The following is an 18,217-nucleotide window of genomic DNA, read 5'->3' as shown; positions in this document are numbered from 1 at the left end:
CATGGTAAAGAATATGAAACGTACATATTGCAACAGTACAATATGACATAAAGTGTCAAGTGAAGTACTTTTAATGTCATAGACAATGAAGTAACAATGCTAAAGAACCATAAATGTGCAGACTCTTCACACTCATTTCCAGCCTCAGCTGAGCACGTACTTGTGCTCACAACCTCAATCGGGCCCTCAATGCCTTCACAAAAAGCTCAACTTGGCTAACCTCACTGCATTTTTTAGGACTCAGCTCAAGTGTCACCTCCTCCAGAAAGCCTTTCCTCATCACCCCTCACTCTTCCAAACTCCCAGCCTGGCTCAGGAGCCCTCTTCTTGGGGGACATATATCCTATGCCTATCTTCATCACTTGTACTCACCAAAGGGTGTTAAAACCATCTGTTTCATGGTGGTACCCCCACTATACAGAGATCTTTGAGGATGGAGAAGTTTACTCATCTTTGTATCCCACTACAAGAGTCAGGAAAGCTGGGATCTCAAGCTGCCTCATTACATGACCCCCATCATTCACTTGTCCCCCAGATGGAAGTCACTCCATCTGCTTGGTTTCCCACCTACCACAGGCCCACTGAGCGTCGGAAGCAATTACACTGATTTCAATGCCAACGCAGATTTTAAACCATGAGAAAACAATGTGTGGTGTTTACAGCTCCTGCCTATGACCCAGTAAAGATAAAGTCAGAGATACGTATGGTAAGAAAAAAGCTTTATCATTCATCAACTGATTTGTTTTCAAATGAAAAAATGGAGAACACAAATATCTGGTCTTCTATTCACATGACTGTTTGCTATCTCAAAATAAGGTACATGTCTATCTCAGAAGATGCAAACTAGAAAGGACTTTTGTACAGCAATATGCCTCACTAAGGCGCACATGTCTGCAGCACAGCTTTGTTCTAGGTTCTGTATTTTGGGAAATTATTTCCCATTCCTCCTCAGTTCAGCTGTTAACATTTATTTCCCTGTTTTCTCTAAGATTAATATTTCCACATTTTAAAATCACAATGCTTTATAGTTCTAAAGAGAAATTAAGCTCAATATTAAAGAAAATTGAACTAAGTCTGGTGAAGTCATGTCATAAAGATGTATCTTGCTCAAATTCTCGCTCCTATGGATGATTCCCGCAGATCAAGTTTCCCATAAATATGTCATCATACTCTTCCTATGCCAATGTATGGATAAAATAAATTAAAATGCGGGTATCCAAAAATATTCTTCTCACAATGAGAAAACATAGATCTAAAGTACTTATTGGCAAGTCTGACCCAGCTCAGAGGCTACAAATATTAATGTATAGTGGTGCTAAATTTCTGTGCTTCGGATTACACTTTCTCTGAGATATGCCTGCACTTTGCTTACAATATAAATATTATTTAGGCTTATTCCTGAAATAGCTATTACTTTAAATAACAAATCAATATTATTTAGTCAATGTTACTTAAGCAAATAATGCCACCTCACATATACTTACACTCTACTTCCAAACTTGAGTTCACACTGACATAAAGTATAACAGGAGGGTTTTATTATTTCAAAAGCAGATTATTTTAACAACTTGAATTATTTTCTTCAGTTGTTATGTGCTACAGTTAATAACAGTTAACATTTTTGATCCATAACATTGTGTTCCAGGCACCAAGGTAAATACTACATACACTAGTTTCATTTAAACCTCATTAAAAAAAAAAAAAGATGCTACATGTATTACTGTTACTTCCATTTACCAGTGAAGATACTGAGGCTTGGCAAAGTTAAGCAACTTACCCAAAAGCCACACAACTAGGAAAAGAGAACTGAGACTGAAACCTAGGTCTGACTCCAAATCCACACTCCTCACCTCTGCACTACTATAAAGCACCATATTGTCACATGCTTGAATATAAAGTTTATAGAATAGGTACCAACTATGCTTTAAACAGCTCTCTGGGTCTCTGGTTCAAGGCAAAACCCAGAATAATTTGATGGGATGCTTACTAGAATACGGGAAAGTGGACTTAAGTCTTTTTATAAATCTCTGATGTTTATGACCTGGTTAGGTGCCAATTTACAAAACTGTCCTTTTTGTCCAGGGCAGAAGTAATTCTCCTCCAGGTACAATTCTTATCTGTTTCAATCCCAGATGTCAGGGACTCCTCTAACACTTGAAGATACCTGCGTGTCTGCATACATTAGGAGTACGTACGTAGGGATTAGAGAGAATGAGAGGCAGGAATGGAATGCTATGGCACACAATGAACAGGAGACTGGAGAATAATAGCTAATAATGTTTACTCACCAGTAGTTCAGATTCCAGACACCTAATGAATTCGCCCTGCTCTTTACTAGCAGAAGTCTGCTTTAATTATGCAACTTCCATGAAAATTTCAGAATAAACATCATAATTCTACTAAATTAAATCTCTCATTCCGCACGTGGGATATATAACCACAGTTCCACAAATCATGCCTGCAACACAAACCTGGTCAATATTGAGGCGAAGTGGCATTAGTGATACTCTCAAGCAACATTCCTGTGGTGACCTGCCAGACTCTGGGCGCACATGTAATGCTTTAACTGTCAACTGCAAAATAAGAAAAAATGCTTTTTCTCCAATGACATTATGACCTGTTTTCATTAAAAAAGGAAAAACAAAAAATGAAGAGAATAAAAATATCCCATTTCTATTCCTTATATTAAAACAAAAATTGTAATTGTTTACCCTCTTTCCTTAGGAGCCCGAATCAAACTTTTATGGGTCACACATCCCTCAAGAATCTGATGAAAGATATAGATTCTCTTTGGGGGTAAAAATGCAAATGACAACACTGTACTTGCAGTCTCAAAGGAGTCTGCTGAGCCCCTAATGTGAATTCATAGACCCATATCCAAAACCAGCTTCTACGACATTTCACAAGTCCTGAGCTTGTCATTTCTATTCTACTAAAATTTTAAAGTGCTAGAACTCTGGAACACTTCCAGCAATATTAAATATTTTGTGTAGATCACTAGGGACTTCTGGTTTTCCTCCAGGATCGATACACTGGCAATCATAGTTAGTGGGCCCTAGAAGTGATGTACAAAATAATTTTTAAAACATAAAACTTTAAGCAGCATATTTAAAGGGATTTTCATATTAAAATAAGAAAAAATATTCAGTAATTTTCCCTAATCAAAATCTTTTGCAATTGGACATAAAAATTTTCCCAAAACTAGTGTAACAAAAAAAAGAAGTTTTAAATCTTACCATGTTGGAATGAGCTTTTCGAGGCATTTCTTTACTGCAGTACAGGTACAAAAACTTATTCATCTGCGATGTTGCCAGACGATCTCGGATTTCAAGATCCTGCACAACGAACACCTGTCGGGAGACTGGGTGTTCTGAGAGGCTGGGATCGCATTCAGGCTTGCGCGGGGGATAGACTTCGTGCTGAAACTTCACCTTCACACACACGGAGGAGGAACAATCTTTATATTATTTAAATCAGATTTGCTCTTTAAAATACAAAATACCACTCATCATTGTTTTTTGAATTCTCAGCTTTCCATTCCAGTTTTGGAGAAAAATAACATCCCTTCATTTGTTCACTAGTTTATTGATGGATCTACACTATATCCTACCAGTGTGACTGATATTTCTCATTTGACCTTGGTCAAATTCCCTATTTTCTTCAAGCAAAACCCTCAAAAGAACAAGACATAAAATTATCATTTTGCATACCTATGAAATTGCTTGAAAATGAATGAGTGGAGACAGGTTCCAAATGGGGGCAAGGATACAATATATGAAATTGTCATCACTATGGTATTTCTGTGTTAAGCACCCTAATATATGATATTTGGCACAATCCCAGACAAGCTAACAGAATTAAATGTATGTAAAGTGTGGAGAAAGTGAAGGGTCCTGTGGCCAGGACTCTCACCTAGCCCTAGTTGGCTAGCTCACTGCACACGTGTGGGCAATACGTCATTACTGACTCTATATAAGAGAGCTCCACCCAGTGCTCTAGGCGACACCATGGCACAGCTGCAAGGCTGCAAGAAGGCAGAGACGAGACTGGAGTGGTGGCAGCGCTGAGGACAGAGACTGAGATGGCTGCGGGGATAGAGGGGCCCAGAGGCAGAGATGGGCTTGCTGTATGCAGACTCACTCTGAGGGGACGGGATTCTAGTGATTGACCTGCCACTGTGGGAATTAAGTTAGGTATAAACCCTTTCACCCCAAGAATATTCCACTGTCACTTCTTTGGTTTCACTGAATCCATAGTGAACTTGTCCAGGGCTGAAACCCATTGGCAAGACATAAGGTCATTGGTGGCCTGGCCCTACCTGTCTCTAGACCTTCACAAAGGACCTGACTTAGGTGCGAACTGACCTCAAGCACGTCCAGATAATTACTCAAGGGCAGTGGTTCCCCAGGTGTGGTCCCGGGATAAGTAATATCAGAATCACCTGGGAACTCATTAAAAATGCAAATTCATGGACCATCCCTCAGACCTACTGAATCACAAGCTCTGGAGCCCAGCAACCTGTGTCACAACGATCCCAGGGGGATTCTGATGCTTGCTCAATTCTGAGAGACTCTGCTCTAGGGGTAGCCTGGGAAAACAAAACAGAAGTCTTCAATCTTCTCAGAACGTTTAGGAAAGAAAAAGAGGTCAAGTTTTATACAAGACCCTTGCACCTTTCCAATCTGAAGGGGTGGGATTTACAGCTCAAGACTACAGGGCAGGGGCATAACCAAAGAACCCCACTAATGCTCCTACCTCAGTAGATTTTTCCTTTCAAAATGCCACCTTACCTTGCTTAACTGTATTTCCATTAAAAAGTCATGGTTTCTTCCTTTTCCCCCGCATACCATATTACGTCCATGTCTCGTGGGTGTGTGAGAAGGTGAACTGTGGGGACTACTATAAACAAAAAAAAAATTTTTTTGTTAAAGGAATATTCAAAGAAAGGCAGTGGATGAGGTCAGGAAAAGTAACAAGGTGAAAAGAGAAGATAATAGTACAGAACTATTAAAACAGTGCCACAAATTTTATTACTATAAATCAAAACCAGATTTTTTATACTTTGAAGACATTGAGAATATCAATTTTATTATTGCCATTATGGTCATCATCTGCTTGCTAAATATTTATAATTACAGAAAAGCTTAACTATGATGTTGGTGCTCATATCACAAGACAGACAGAAATAGACCACTTAAAAGTTCCTTATTACTTCAGAAATCCATTATAATCATAAGAGTATACAAGTTCTAGAAATCCCAATTAGTAGAGAAAAAGAATTATAGTAAAGTTGTGAGCTTTTAAAAATCTCCTGTAAGTAGAAAAAGGCACTACACCGCTGCACCAAAGGTTACCACTCCAGGAAGCCTTTTCCGACCTTCTCCACCACAGGGAGAATGTTTGCCTCCACAGACCTACCTCATCTCCCTGCCTCGTTCTCTTCCAGCACCACCAAATGACACACTCATAGACAAGCACTTCCGTTCCTCACAGCTGCGCCGGATGCCCTGCTGGGTCCTGTAGACTGAGGGCCTGCCTGGTCCCTGCCTCCCCCGGCACACATTTCACCTCATTGCCCTCATTGCTATCTCTCCCTTTTGAACGGAGGGACGTGGTCTCGGTCTTACTCATCTCAGTGAACGTGTCTCTAACAGGCTCTGGCACTTGATAAGAACTCGAAAAATTGTGCTGAATGGAAATCACTTAAGTCACAGTATTTCCATAAAAATACAAACACTGCAAATGAGTTTACAGATGGAAAACTTGAACATTAAATTACATAAGTCTTAATATTACTTTATTAGCAATTCTTAAGAAGACACATTCTATGTACTTTTTTATATGAAAAGAATATATTGGCCTGACAAATAAACTTAAGTAGAAATTAACTTACATGTAACTTTTAGCTGGAGAAGTAGGAGGAGCTGTTCCAAAATCCTTTCCTCCATAAAGATGCCAAACAAGAGATACTTCTTTAATTACATACCGAATCACAGGAATAGGAAAGTGCAATGGGGCTTTGCTCGTATCTGTCTTCTTAAGGGGCAGACTAAAATAATTATCTCTTATCACAATTGTGTCATCAACCATTATTTTTACAACTGGTTCTTCTTCCTTCTCCTAAAATAAAGAAACAGGTAACACTCACTGTCTTATCTCAGTAGAAACCACCGACGATGCTGCGTATCTCAAGGGGATTCCTTGATTGCCCATTCTTTTCAATAATTTCAATATATAAAATGGGGTAAGTATTGACATTAATCATCACATAGGATATTCTGCATTATTAACCATAAAATGGGCTCTTTCTGTTCTATGTAAATCACTCCATAAGGATGTTTTATAGGCTACAATTTGGCTTTTACTATTTGACAATAAAAAGGCACAAATTTTGTGTGTGTCTGTGTGTGTGGTCCTCTGATTCAAAGTCAATACTGCATTTCAAATCTGACATACTTCAACATTCTTCAACCAATTACGACATTCCTAATAATGAGCTTATACTGAATTTGATTGCTTTATTTTTTAATTTCCCAGAACTTAGTAAAATAAATGCAGTCACCAACTAAGACTTTCAGGCAGCTTAATACATATAAACACTAAATGGTGATTCATGGGGCTAAATTGCAGCACCACTGCTTAATAACCATTTTGGTTAATTAACAGTGGATTCATTAAATCTAGACCATGATTTCAAATGTGAGCATGATTCTAAAATGGAAATTATATAATACAGACTAACCATCAGCCCTCACACAAGCCATGTCTTACCTTCCCCGACTCCTGGACTAGTAACTCTGTGCAGCACCGCTTTCTGCCACTTGAGCTCACCACCCTGAAGAGTTATCTTACTACACACAACATCTGCAGGTCAATGACTTATGGTGGAAATTTGGTAAATACAGAGCATTCTTCTCTGAGAGATGTGTCATAGAAGTAGTAAAGTATAACTGACATTTACAAAGCATCAATAATAAATCTGTAATTCTGAAGTATAAAGAGCTAGCAAGAGCTAAAGAAACTTTTTTAGGTGCCGTTTGGTCAATTCAATTTGTAACACTATCTTAAGGCCTCAATTATGTTATTAATTTATTACCTGAGTGGTTGCTCTTGGGGCAAAAAGAATGCAGAAGTCATCATTTTCAGTGGGCACACCTGTCATTGCATCACTGATCAACTGATGAGTGAATGAAGCATAAGTGGGGCCGGGCTCCTGGGACACATTCCCACTCTCATCGGGAAACAGGAAGAGGTCTGAACAACAGGGCTCCTGAATTTGGGATTTTTCTTCCAAACCACCTACATGAAAAGATTGCAACAATCAAGTCTGACACATTTTGAAACAAAATTTAGTAAGCATTTTAGCCACATGGGAGATACACATTATGTTGATACTTTAATTCATTTCTAATAACCCTCTGACAACTAATACATAGACTAATATGTTTGAAGTTCTCTAAGAAAACAGTGATGGTTTCATAAAGTTACAGTCTCGTCTTTGTTATTTGGCATGAGAAAATCTCAGAAATTCAGCAGCACCTGGTTAGTGCTGACTGCAGTTTTGTTTTAGCCAGAATTTCATATTGACAATTCTGCCCTGTGGGTGGAGCTCTGGAAGAACTGTCTTGGACAATACTGCAAAGGGGTTGGGGGAATCTGGAAGCGCCCCATCTCAAGCTACCGGGAATCTCTGCTTGTGGACAGGGTGGGGAGAAATAGTTGCCAAGCAAACCTTTGGCCAAGGAAGTGATTCCAGGCAATAAAAATACTACACCTTGGGGTGCTGGATACCCAAATGGGACACGTGCTCTCAGGTAGCTCTCTAAGTATAAAGTTCACAAAAGACTGCAACTATGCCGAAATCTGTATGCAAACATACATTTTCATATGTTTAGATCACATATTAGATTCACTAATTCTTTCTCCTTTTCAGTCATTCACACCAAACATTGTGATATGAACTGAGAACTCTAAGAAAAATAAAGTGACATTTTAGCTTCAAAAACCTCATAGACTAAATTTTAAATTCTATGGCAGCACTTCGGACTTACTCATCCTTCTCAGTGCCCAGGACCTAGTACAGAACCTTGTATATTGAACCTGCTCAGTAAATGTTCATATTCCTTCCCACATAGTAGGTTAGCTAGTAATATTTTATAACAAATAATGTAATACAGAAGAAGCTAAAAGTTTGCATCCTTTGTTCTAATTTATTCTAAATTAGAATGGAAGCATTTAATGCTAAACTTTCATAACACCATGAAATAATATTTAAAAATCCAAATTTTGTAACATACAGAAATAGCTATGTTCATCCACTTAGGAAAAAAATATTTTTTGGACAGAAGCTTCAAAATATTTAGATGCTTCCATGTGGCTTTCAACGATCTAGTTCCACCTTGCTTATCCAACTTAACTGAAAAATGCTTTTCAATAAGCAGGGAACTATGTCGGGTAACAGCCCTCACTGCTAATTAATAAGGCTCATGTGTGCCTTTGTGCTTCTGGTGATGTTAACGATTTTCCCAATATTACCTTTTTTCGCCCCTCTACACACCTAAACCCTATTCACTTTTTAAAAGCCAAGTCATCTCATGTTCACTAAAGTCTAATTAAACAATCACAATCCGAGCAGTTAGAGCAGTTACTTACCACAGTAAAATAACTGAGTATTAGAGAGTATTTACACAGATGGAAGTTGCTTCTCACATTGTTTTTCAGTTGTTCTAAATACTAGCATCAGTCTGGTTTAGTGACAATTTGCTTTACTAAACTACAAGCTACCAGAAAACGTTAAGATTTGTCTCCACTTAAGCTGTATCCCCACCTCAACACTTGGGCCAGTGTTATTCATCTACTAGACAGTCAATAAACACAAGCTGACTAATAAATATCCACCAAAACTCAGACTTGTCTTTTCTTTACTAAGTTACTTACTGAAGAACGTATAAGAACACAATGCAAGCCGCCACTGCACAACCGGTGCCACCCCAGAGAAGTCCTGGTCTGTCTTACCGTTAGGCTGTGGCTTTGCAGATGAAGTGGCTTGCTGCATGTCAGCCTCCTCCATAGCATCACTCATCAAATCTCGTAAAATTTGTTGATCTGCTTCAGGAAGTACTGGACCTCGTGAGGATGATCGACTGCCAGAATCTACCTACAGCCCAAAAACCTAATTAAAAATAACTGAAAATGCTCTAGGAAGCAAACTGTTTAACATGATTTTGTCCTAGAAATATAGTACATTTTACAAAAACACCAGAAAAAGGAATATATTCATTTTTCTATATTCTTCCCAGCAACTGTTACATTTTTATCTGAAGTTTTCAGTATTATCATCACCCCAACAACTACCGGCAAATAGAAATGCATGTGTCATTGCCTGCCTCAAAGTCAGCACAATAAACTGGGATCTCAAAGAGGTGACACATTAGAAGAAAAGGGAGGTGACAAAGCTGCAGTAAAACTGGGGGAAGGGAGGGAAGAGCTCTCTCCGAAGACTCTGAGCTGCTCAAATCTGACAGCTGCAATGACTTTTCCCCCCTTTAAGACAAAGCCACTGTAGGTCAGAGCCTCATTTCTTGGAATAAATGGACCACTAAGTAAGGACAAGAGGGAACATATCCAAGAGGGGAAATCTACTAAATGCGATTCCTGGGGTGCTGTTCCAGCTCTGATGCTTAACCGCTATGGATAAGTGAACTGTGGATTCACTCAATCCAGACCATGCCTTTTAAATAAGACCGTGACTCTAAAATGGAAATAGCCAATTTGAAAAGGACAATTTAAAATACCTTTTAATACACCAGAGACTATTTTTAAAAGGAGAATAACCAGTAGAGAGGTGTGTCATAAATCACCTTATTATCAGTGAGAATACAGCAGGAACAAAGAGTCAAAACACAATGAAAGTGCAATAGTGAAAACACAATGAAGTGCAAGGTCATCCTGAATGAAAGACAATGCAGGCCACTCAGACCCTTCCCAGAAGCTCCACAACCTATGGGGACTGAGAATTCTGTCCACAGTAGCAGCCATGGAAAAGGATGAAAACGCACTGAAAAAATAAACACACTAACCACACCACTGGACAGTGCTCAATCTGGACATAAGAGAGGGCAGGGAGGACACTTGGGGGTAACAAAAAGCATTGAACCAGGACTTAAACTATCTAGGTTTTATTGTTGTTTCTGCTACTAATTAGAGTAAACTGCCTAAATTCTCTGGGTTTTAACTAATTCATCTGTAAAACAGAGATGATAATCTTTAACCATTCTACTTAAGTGGGTTAAAGGAGATCACATATGAGAAAGTACGCTGCAAACTGGGTAGTATTACAGATAACAAATATGGAAGATATTATATAAATGAATCTTCTGGTAACAATACTAACACCTGCCATCTATCTTCTCATAGCATTTTTATAAATAATTTGCACATAACAAGCTCTGACATGATAAATGTTTTCTTTCTTCCCAGAAGACAGACAAAAATTACTTAAGTCTGGAAAAAAGCATTATGTTGGTTGAGAAGATTAATGTTCTAAAACAAAGAATATCAAACAGTAGAATGTTTTCCAAAAATGCCCATGGAATCACCTTTCAGACCCCATCACTCTAGAAGTAAGGAACACATAAATTTTTCAAAGTTTCTTCTACTGCATGAGGTCAATTATGCAGACCTCACTGACATAAACATGTCTCTCATGTGGCTGGAATGGGGCAGGGGATGAGCTGGTTCTAACGAGTAATGTTGCTGCCTATACCTTCATCTTTCTTTGAGAGGCTCCTGGCTTCATCTCTGCCTCATTAGCTGCATTTAGGTCCCCATAGCTTGCAATGTACTGAATGAGATTCATTAATGCAGCACAAGAATCCGAGCATGTTCTGATGTGGACAATGTCACTGGAACAGTGTAACTCAAAGCGTGGTTCAGTCTGGACAGGACACAGGAAAGAAAAGATGAAAACGTTTTCCAAACAAGAGACAAGTTTCTTCTTTTTGCATAGGTTTAAATTAAATGAGATAATTTGTCTTGCCACAGAAATATGTATTTATAGTAATTCAATCTTAATTTTTAAATATTTTACTTATTTTTGACCAAAATTAGGTAAGGGGAAAAATAATTTTATAGTAAATTCAATACTGTTTTAGTTTTTCCTATAAAAATAGAACTTAAATAAAAATGTCCATTTCTTTTAATAACTTACCTGCTCTCCATCAGAATCATTTTTCACTGCAGTTATGGTTAATTCCAAAAGCCCCATATCCATCACACGAACATAATCTAAAATTTTTAAAAGTAATTAACAAAATACATGAGTACAGCTCTCAAAAATGTTATATTAACCAACAACACCTAATAAAACTAGCATCTCTTTAAAATTCATGGCATGTAGTGCTTCAGATATTTATAATGCAACAGAAATATAATTTCATCCTACAAACACCCTACAATTCACGTTGGTTAGAAATAAATTTGTCTTATATAAAATAAATAAAGTATATATAGTCTGATGCACTTAACTGATGTTATAAGGGAATTACAACTTCCAACTGATATATAATGAAAGCCTTAGTTCACCGGCATTATTCCAGAGTTAAAATGCTTTAAAATACTCACACACAAAAAAATGAAAAGCATTCATCTATCCAGATTTCGTTCCTTAACTCTTACCTCTATTCAAGTTTACAGTGACAGTGTTACACTTGTCAGACAGATGTAAAGCAGCTTCATCTAAGATTATTCTGAGGGAAAAAAAAGATAAAAACAACATCTTAAACACTAATCTCAAATACATGCCACATGATCACTATATACTTAGTTGTATCATTCTTTCATGTTACCAAAGTCACACGAAGTTTCTAATATGTCATCTAACATTTCTTTAAATGTTAAATTTAAAATTCACTGTTTATGAGTGCTAGGAGTATTTAAATGATATAAAGAATGAGATTAAGTCATCTGCTCAAATTAATTACAAATTTTCAGTAGTTTTTTTAAAATAAATGCTCAAATTCACAAGATTTATTTTAAATCATGAAAATAAAGTATATCAGATATTATCAAAAGTTTCTCTGTAAGTTTTAAAAGGTAAATTAACAATCTCAAGAGTTAATTTCCTCCCTAAAAATGAAAAACAGTAATGAATAGAAGATATGGGATGAATCATCTGAGAAAGAAAACTTCAAAACGTGGGAAAAGGGACATGGCTATAAGTAAAAGAATGCTGATTTTAAAAGGATTGAGACTTTAATCAGAGTATTTAGATGCCTATCAGTTAGTATGTTTTGAACAGCTGCAGTTAGTATACAATAAAGTTTACACAGGCACCTGAGAGTAGATGACGATTTATCCAGGGCAACGCTGCTTGAAACGCTGAATGTTTCAACAGTAAGAAGAGATCGGATTGGCAAATAAAGAGGCCTAATACCAAAAGAAACGACAGAACATCAGCCTGCCGCAACAACAGAAACTACTTTTAAAGAGCATTTTGAACTTCAACTCTATTGAATGATGTATTTTTTCAAAACTTAGTACATATTTTAAATAAAACTTTTGTTCCATTTGTAAACTAACCTATAATCAAGTGCACAGCTCCAGAGATGAACATGAAAAGTTGTAAATGAAGTTGGAGGATTATATCCCAGAACAGGTTCATCAGCAATATTCAAGAAGTATAAAATCTATAATCACAAAAATATAAAATGCCCTGCTTTAGAAGAAAAAAAAAGTTTTGATATGATATCCTTAATACCAACGTAAAATAAAATGTCACAGAAAAAGCAACCATTTACTGGAAAATCATAATGCTAAAACAAAAAACAATCATTATTTTAAAGGAATTCATTTCAAAAAGTATTTGCAAAACTAGAATTTTCAATGAGGAAGCCCATCCAAAAACTGCATTACCACCAAAATCTTTGAAAAGTCCTCTTATGAAACTAACAAAGTATGTATAATATATATATATATTCATATTATTTTGCTTGGAATAATTCTTTAAAAAACAAATTTTGCTAAAAACTGCTTAAGACTCTCCATCTGGTTCTCTATGCAATCCATTGGTGGGAGAAGTTCTTTCTCCTAGATTTGTAACTAGCTCAGTCTGAAAACAAGTCCCTTTCACCAACATCTATTCACCTAAATTTCTATTTAAATGAGGTTAGAAATTGTAAGAACCATAGTGCACTAGTTTTCATTCTCATAGAAAGAAAAGTTAACTTCTTACCCAAAGTTTCCTCTGAAAAGTAACTAACTATATTTCATTAACCAATTAGAGTTATTAAACTGGAAAGTAATTACAGAAATCCTTATAAATACCTCAAAGCGTGTTACTGGCCTAGGGAATAATTCTGAAACTATAGCATTAAAAGAATATATGGTTATAAGTGAAGGTCAATACATCACTTATTGTTCCTCTACATCAAGCACTCTACAGGTCCTGGGAAAGAATCCCTTCCCTTTAATGACATGAAGGATAACTCTGTCTTTAAGATGTTTAGGGACCAAACTTGAAGGTAAAAAATTATATTCTGGGGTGGTGATAACATTCTATTTTCTAAACTCAGAAGCATTAATATAAGAGTGTTTACTTCATAATAATTCAACAAGCACTGAACATTTATGACTCATGAACTTTTCAGTGTGTGTATTATATGTCAATATAAAGTAAAAATAAATCAACACATACATAACAGCTCTCTTACCTGCTCATGCCAGCTAAGCCCAGAAGGAAGCATTCTGTGCTGGAGAGTGGCTCCTTTCAGTCCAACAGCAATGAGAAATTCCTGTACAGAACAACACAAAGAATTACATTTATTGCTTACATAATAACCTCTAATTCAAAACTTGAAGAGTTTTTCTAAGAAAATAAATGTGTTGCCCTTTATGCAATCATTTTTAGCCAGTAATCAAATCAATAGCAAGTATTTAATGGTATAAAAGTACAATACACAAACCTTTGTATTGGACTCTGATTTATCAGATGATATTTTGACTGCAACAGAGAGCATATTCAAAGTGTCTCCACCAATACCATCTGAAGCAGCTCTATTGAGGCCATCTTCTTCAGAGGAATAGATAGTAGGTTCCAACCAATGTGGGCGGGTTGAATTGGGCAGTCGTGTTTCTGTAGGAAGAATCACTCCATCCACTATGCCTACACCCACAATGAGATGAAAATTTAACAAAATGATACTTGAAATTAGTTTATGGGCTTCTATAACTCAAAACAAGAATCTATGTACTTCCACTGGATGTAATATAATCCTGGAGGCAAAATGACCAAGAATCAGTTAGGTATTAATAAGCTATACTTCTTTGCTAACGTTGGTATGACTGACAGTATCCAACTTAAAAAAAGTTAAAATTTGAAATGCTAGGAAAAGTAAGTTTAAATAGGAAAATCTGATAAATATTAAGACTATACAAGTATGTCATTTCTATTCCAAGGTAATACAGAGAATGTGCTCAAAGAATGGTATTGTGTATTTGTTACCAAAAGGAAATACCACTTCAGAAAGTATAAAGAATGTAAAGTCCCATCAACTGATGAACGGATATTAAGATATGGTGTGGTATAGTCATAAAACGGAGTATTCGGCAATAAAAAGGAATGAAATACCAAGACACTTGAATGAACCTTGAAAACATCATGGTAATGAAAGATGCCAGCCACAAAAGACCATACATTGTATTATTCTATTTACATGAACATCCAGAATACACAAATCCAGAGACAGAGGGTCGATCAATTGTTGCCTAGAGCTAGGTGGGATGGGAGGGTTGTGGGGGTTATTGCTAAAGGGCACAATTTCTTTTGGGGAGATGAAAATGTTCAAATTGACTGCGATGATGGTTATACAACTCTGTGAAATACTAAAAATTGCTGAAATGTATAGTTTAAATGGGTAAATTGTTTGGTATGTGAATTATATCTCAATAAAGTTGTTACTAAAAAAGAACATAAAGTCAACTTCTAATTTACAGTTAATATTACTTTGCCCCAGAAACCTCAGAACTTTGCCTCAGAACACCCCACAGAAAATAATTTCTAATATCATAGTTCTGTGCTCCTTTATTAAAGAAAATTTAAACATGCCTAAACAGAAGTGAACAAAACCACATATTCAACCCTCATCCTACCTCTGTGGCAGAGACTGAGGCTGCTGGCGTGAAGGCAGATGTAGTGCTTGTCATCGAAACCTTCGTATTTTGTCACACAAAATAACGAACCACTATTGAACTCTAACCAGAATTCACCATGCTTGTTTTCCAACAGCTGTCCATTATCTTGCTAATAAAAAGATCAGAAAAACATTTAAGTCTTTATTTAAATACAGAAAAGTAAAAATGACCCATAGGAGGCACCTTCTTGATTCAGCTTAGGAGAATCTTCCAGTGGCAGCAAAGTGGTATGACTCGTGAGCCATTAAGCACGGTTCTATGAAAACTGAGTAATTAGACACTCTGTGGGGCCTCTTCTGACAAATGAATCCCTGAACTTCATACTCCTCTATAACAGGCAAGTTACTAGCTATCACCTCAAGAGCGGAACCAGCACACGTTTTCCAAAACAGTCCAGGTAACATCTGTGTTTTGATCTGCAAGGGAAGCTAGATTTCCCAATGGCTATCATCATGGCATGCTTCATCTTCACCAGTCACTGAAACCACTGCAAACTACCTCAGCTACTGGATGTGTGCTGGTAGCACAGTTAGAATTGTAAGCAAGTACACTTGAAAACACGCTTTTTGATTTGTAAATCCTTACCTTTACATCTGTAAACACTGCCACCAATCCATGATTAATACACAGAAGAACTGAGAGAAGACTCTGTGAGTTCTTGTTCTGAGAGTCTAGCTTCTTCTTCCTCCGGGAACGATAGTTAGGGTCAACAGCCGAAAAGTACTGCAAGGTGTCCTCCTCAGACCCACTTTCCTCGTCTATAAGAAACAAGGGCTACAATTACATGTCCTGACAGCTTGTTAAAATAAGACAGCAACTTACACATTATCACAGGAGTATACTTTACAACCTGTTTATTTTTTTACAAAAAATCTGACCTGGCAATAAAAATATACTTTTTATGTTTTCCTCTTTACTGCTGAAATTCAGATAATGTATACGTTACCACTAACAATAATAGAAATGCAGAAATACTGTAAATTACTAACATACTGTAAATAGTTACAAATGGAAAACATCAAAGAAACATTTTAAAATATATCAATTGAAAAGGCCACTTCGTTTATTGATAAACCAAGCATTTTAATTCAGAACAAATTTAAAATATATTACCATAGTGAACTGTAGACTTAAATGGACTAAAACTATCCTTGTTGAAGGTATTAATCAGCTGACTGGCTACTGAAAGCCCAATACCATATGAAATATTTTCAAAAGTCTCCACTGGTGAAGGAGCTGTTGGTTCCCACAGCAGCAAGTCATTAAAGATCCTACAAAGGCAAAAGTTGTAAGTACATAACTCCTGGTTCAACCAAAGGCAAAGCAAAACATATCCACTTAAGAGGTCATATGAATTATGATTTTTCTAAATGGTGAAGTAAAAATTAGATCCTATGAGAGAGTTTTTTTAAAAATATCAATTATGTTCTTTCAATGGGAAAATAACTGATACAACTATACTGCAGGACAGTGAGAAAGGAATCTGTACAATTAGATACCTGACTACTTTTACCCAGGTTACATGCATCAAATTACACACATCTCAATGCACTTTAAAGGAGGAAGTGAATGAAAACTAAAAACCCATGAAGAACAAACAGGCAGGCCGCTCACCTTCCTGTGAGTACTCTGTAAACTATAACATCCTGCACTGCCCCATTTGGCCCTCCTTTCAGTCCTATGGGGCAGCCAAGGGAGAAACATTATCACTTCACACTTGAAAACTGCCTCATAAAGGGTAAGTGGCCTGCCCAAGGTCACACAGCTAATGAGTAGAACTGGGACCAGAGCCCAGATCACGTCCAGCTCCCAGTTCAGTTTTCTTCCATTACTCACTTCCTCTAGGGAGACCTGGTTTTTCTTTCTTCAACAGAAAGCACAGCTTCATTGGGAAGTTTATGTGAGATAAAGAATTCATATGGAACAGGGAATAAGGAAAGGAAACCCTTCTAGTTGAATAGCCAATAATGGGGTGACAGGTGTCAAGCTAGGCTACTACCACATCTTTTTCAAACTAATATTTTTCATAGAAATATTTGTCCCTATTCAAATGCTCTCTGCCTTTTCCACCATCCCACCACCTCAGCCTTCACCCATGCTCTAGTTTCATGAAAACTCAAGACTTTATCAGGTCCTCTATGAAGCCTTTTGTTAGATCTGGGCCCATAGTGCATCCCTCACAGGTAGAATTCAATCACAGCACCTGTTAACACTCCACTGTATTTTCTTGTTTCCCCTTCTTAGACTGCAGTCCCTCGGTCCTACAGCAAGCACTGAAGGTTTAATGATTAAAGGACTAGTAGCTCTGGTCCCAGTTCTGCTCATTAGCTGTGTGACCTTAGGCAGGCCACTTACTCTTTATGACCCACACGGAAGGAATGCCAAAAGCAGACTCATCGTAAAGCCTAGTGTGAATACCAATCAAGGTGCCAAGTGATGGTGTAGCCCTGACCTCTTCCTGTGAGAAGCTGCTTGTCCAGGAACTTCCCAGGGCAATTCCTGAGCTCCTGAAGTCTAGAAAGCATGAATCAGGACTGAGTACTGTGACTATCAGCAAACTGTAATCCCCACCCAAAGGTCTCCTTTTAGAAACATCGCTAGGTGAAGAATGCCAGGGATACAGGGCAGAAATACATCTCACCTCAGACACACCGGCAGCTAGGCCCCAAACTGTGTGGTCCTTATTTGGCTCACAGCTTCTTGAGCATATTACTCACAGGACAAAGAAACAGAGTCTAAAACCAGATATTGATCTAAATGCCTACATAAATAATAAAGATACAAAATGAAGAATTTGCTCAGGAAACACTTTCTTTACCTTATTCCCTACAACCATTCTCTTATCTTCCCAAGATAAAGAAAAACTATTAAATAAAACCTGGAGTTCATGGTATGTGATATGTAAAAGTTTCATTTGATTTTACTGTGTTTTCCTTATTACATTTTGGTCTAAACTTAGTGTTGATATCACTAATACTATAAAACACTGATGTTTCTAATATCAAGAAGGAAAACACTTAAAGTATTT

The 18,217-nt window shown here is 37.1% G+C and overlaps 1 protein-coding gene across 1 annotated transcript in view; it reads right to left on the bottom strand.

The window, feature by feature from the left end:
- ATG2B (autophagy related 2B) overlaps positions 1-18,217 on the bottom strand; it is a 79,838-nt gene that overhangs the window by 28,855 nt on the left and 32,766 nt on the right. Inside the window, exons 19-34 of the mRNA XM_036882310.2 lie at positions 16,303-16,460; positions 15,775-15,947; positions 15,148-15,298; positions 13,962-14,161; positions 13,710-13,790; positions 12,580-12,686; positions 12,334-12,426; positions 11,677-11,747; positions 11,210-11,286; positions 10,766-10,936; positions 9,016-9,157; positions 7,097-7,299; positions 5,894-6,120; positions 4,791-4,899; positions 3,237-3,431; positions 2,472-2,573 (exon numbers count right to left, since the gene is read on the bottom strand). Coding sequence (XP_036738205.2) covers positions 2,472-2,573; positions 3,237-3,431; positions 4,791-4,899; positions 5,894-6,120; positions 7,097-7,299; positions 9,016-9,157; positions 10,766-10,936; positions 11,210-11,286; positions 11,677-11,747; positions 12,334-12,426; positions 12,580-12,686; positions 13,710-13,790; positions 13,962-14,161; positions 15,148-15,298; positions 15,775-15,947; positions 16,303-16,460 — 2,260 coding nt within the window. The remainder of the gene's footprint in view (positions 1-2,471; positions 2,574-3,236; positions 3,432-4,790; positions 4,900-5,893; positions 6,121-7,096; positions 7,300-9,015; positions 9,158-10,765; positions 10,937-11,209; positions 11,287-11,676; positions 11,748-12,333; positions 12,427-12,579; positions 12,687-13,709; positions 13,791-13,961; positions 14,162-15,147; positions 15,299-15,774; positions 15,948-16,302; positions 16,461-18,217) is intronic.

The sequence above is a fragment of the Manis pentadactyla genome, chromosome 11, assembly GCF_030020395.1.
Source record: "Manis pentadactyla isolate mManPen7 chromosome 11, mManPen7.hap1, whole genome shotgun sequence".
In the NCBI taxonomy this organism is placed as follows: domain Eukaryota; kingdom Metazoa; phylum Chordata; class Mammalia; order Pholidota; family Manidae; genus Manis; species Manis pentadactyla.
This window is presented reverse-complemented; position numbering and strand designations above follow the sequence as displayed.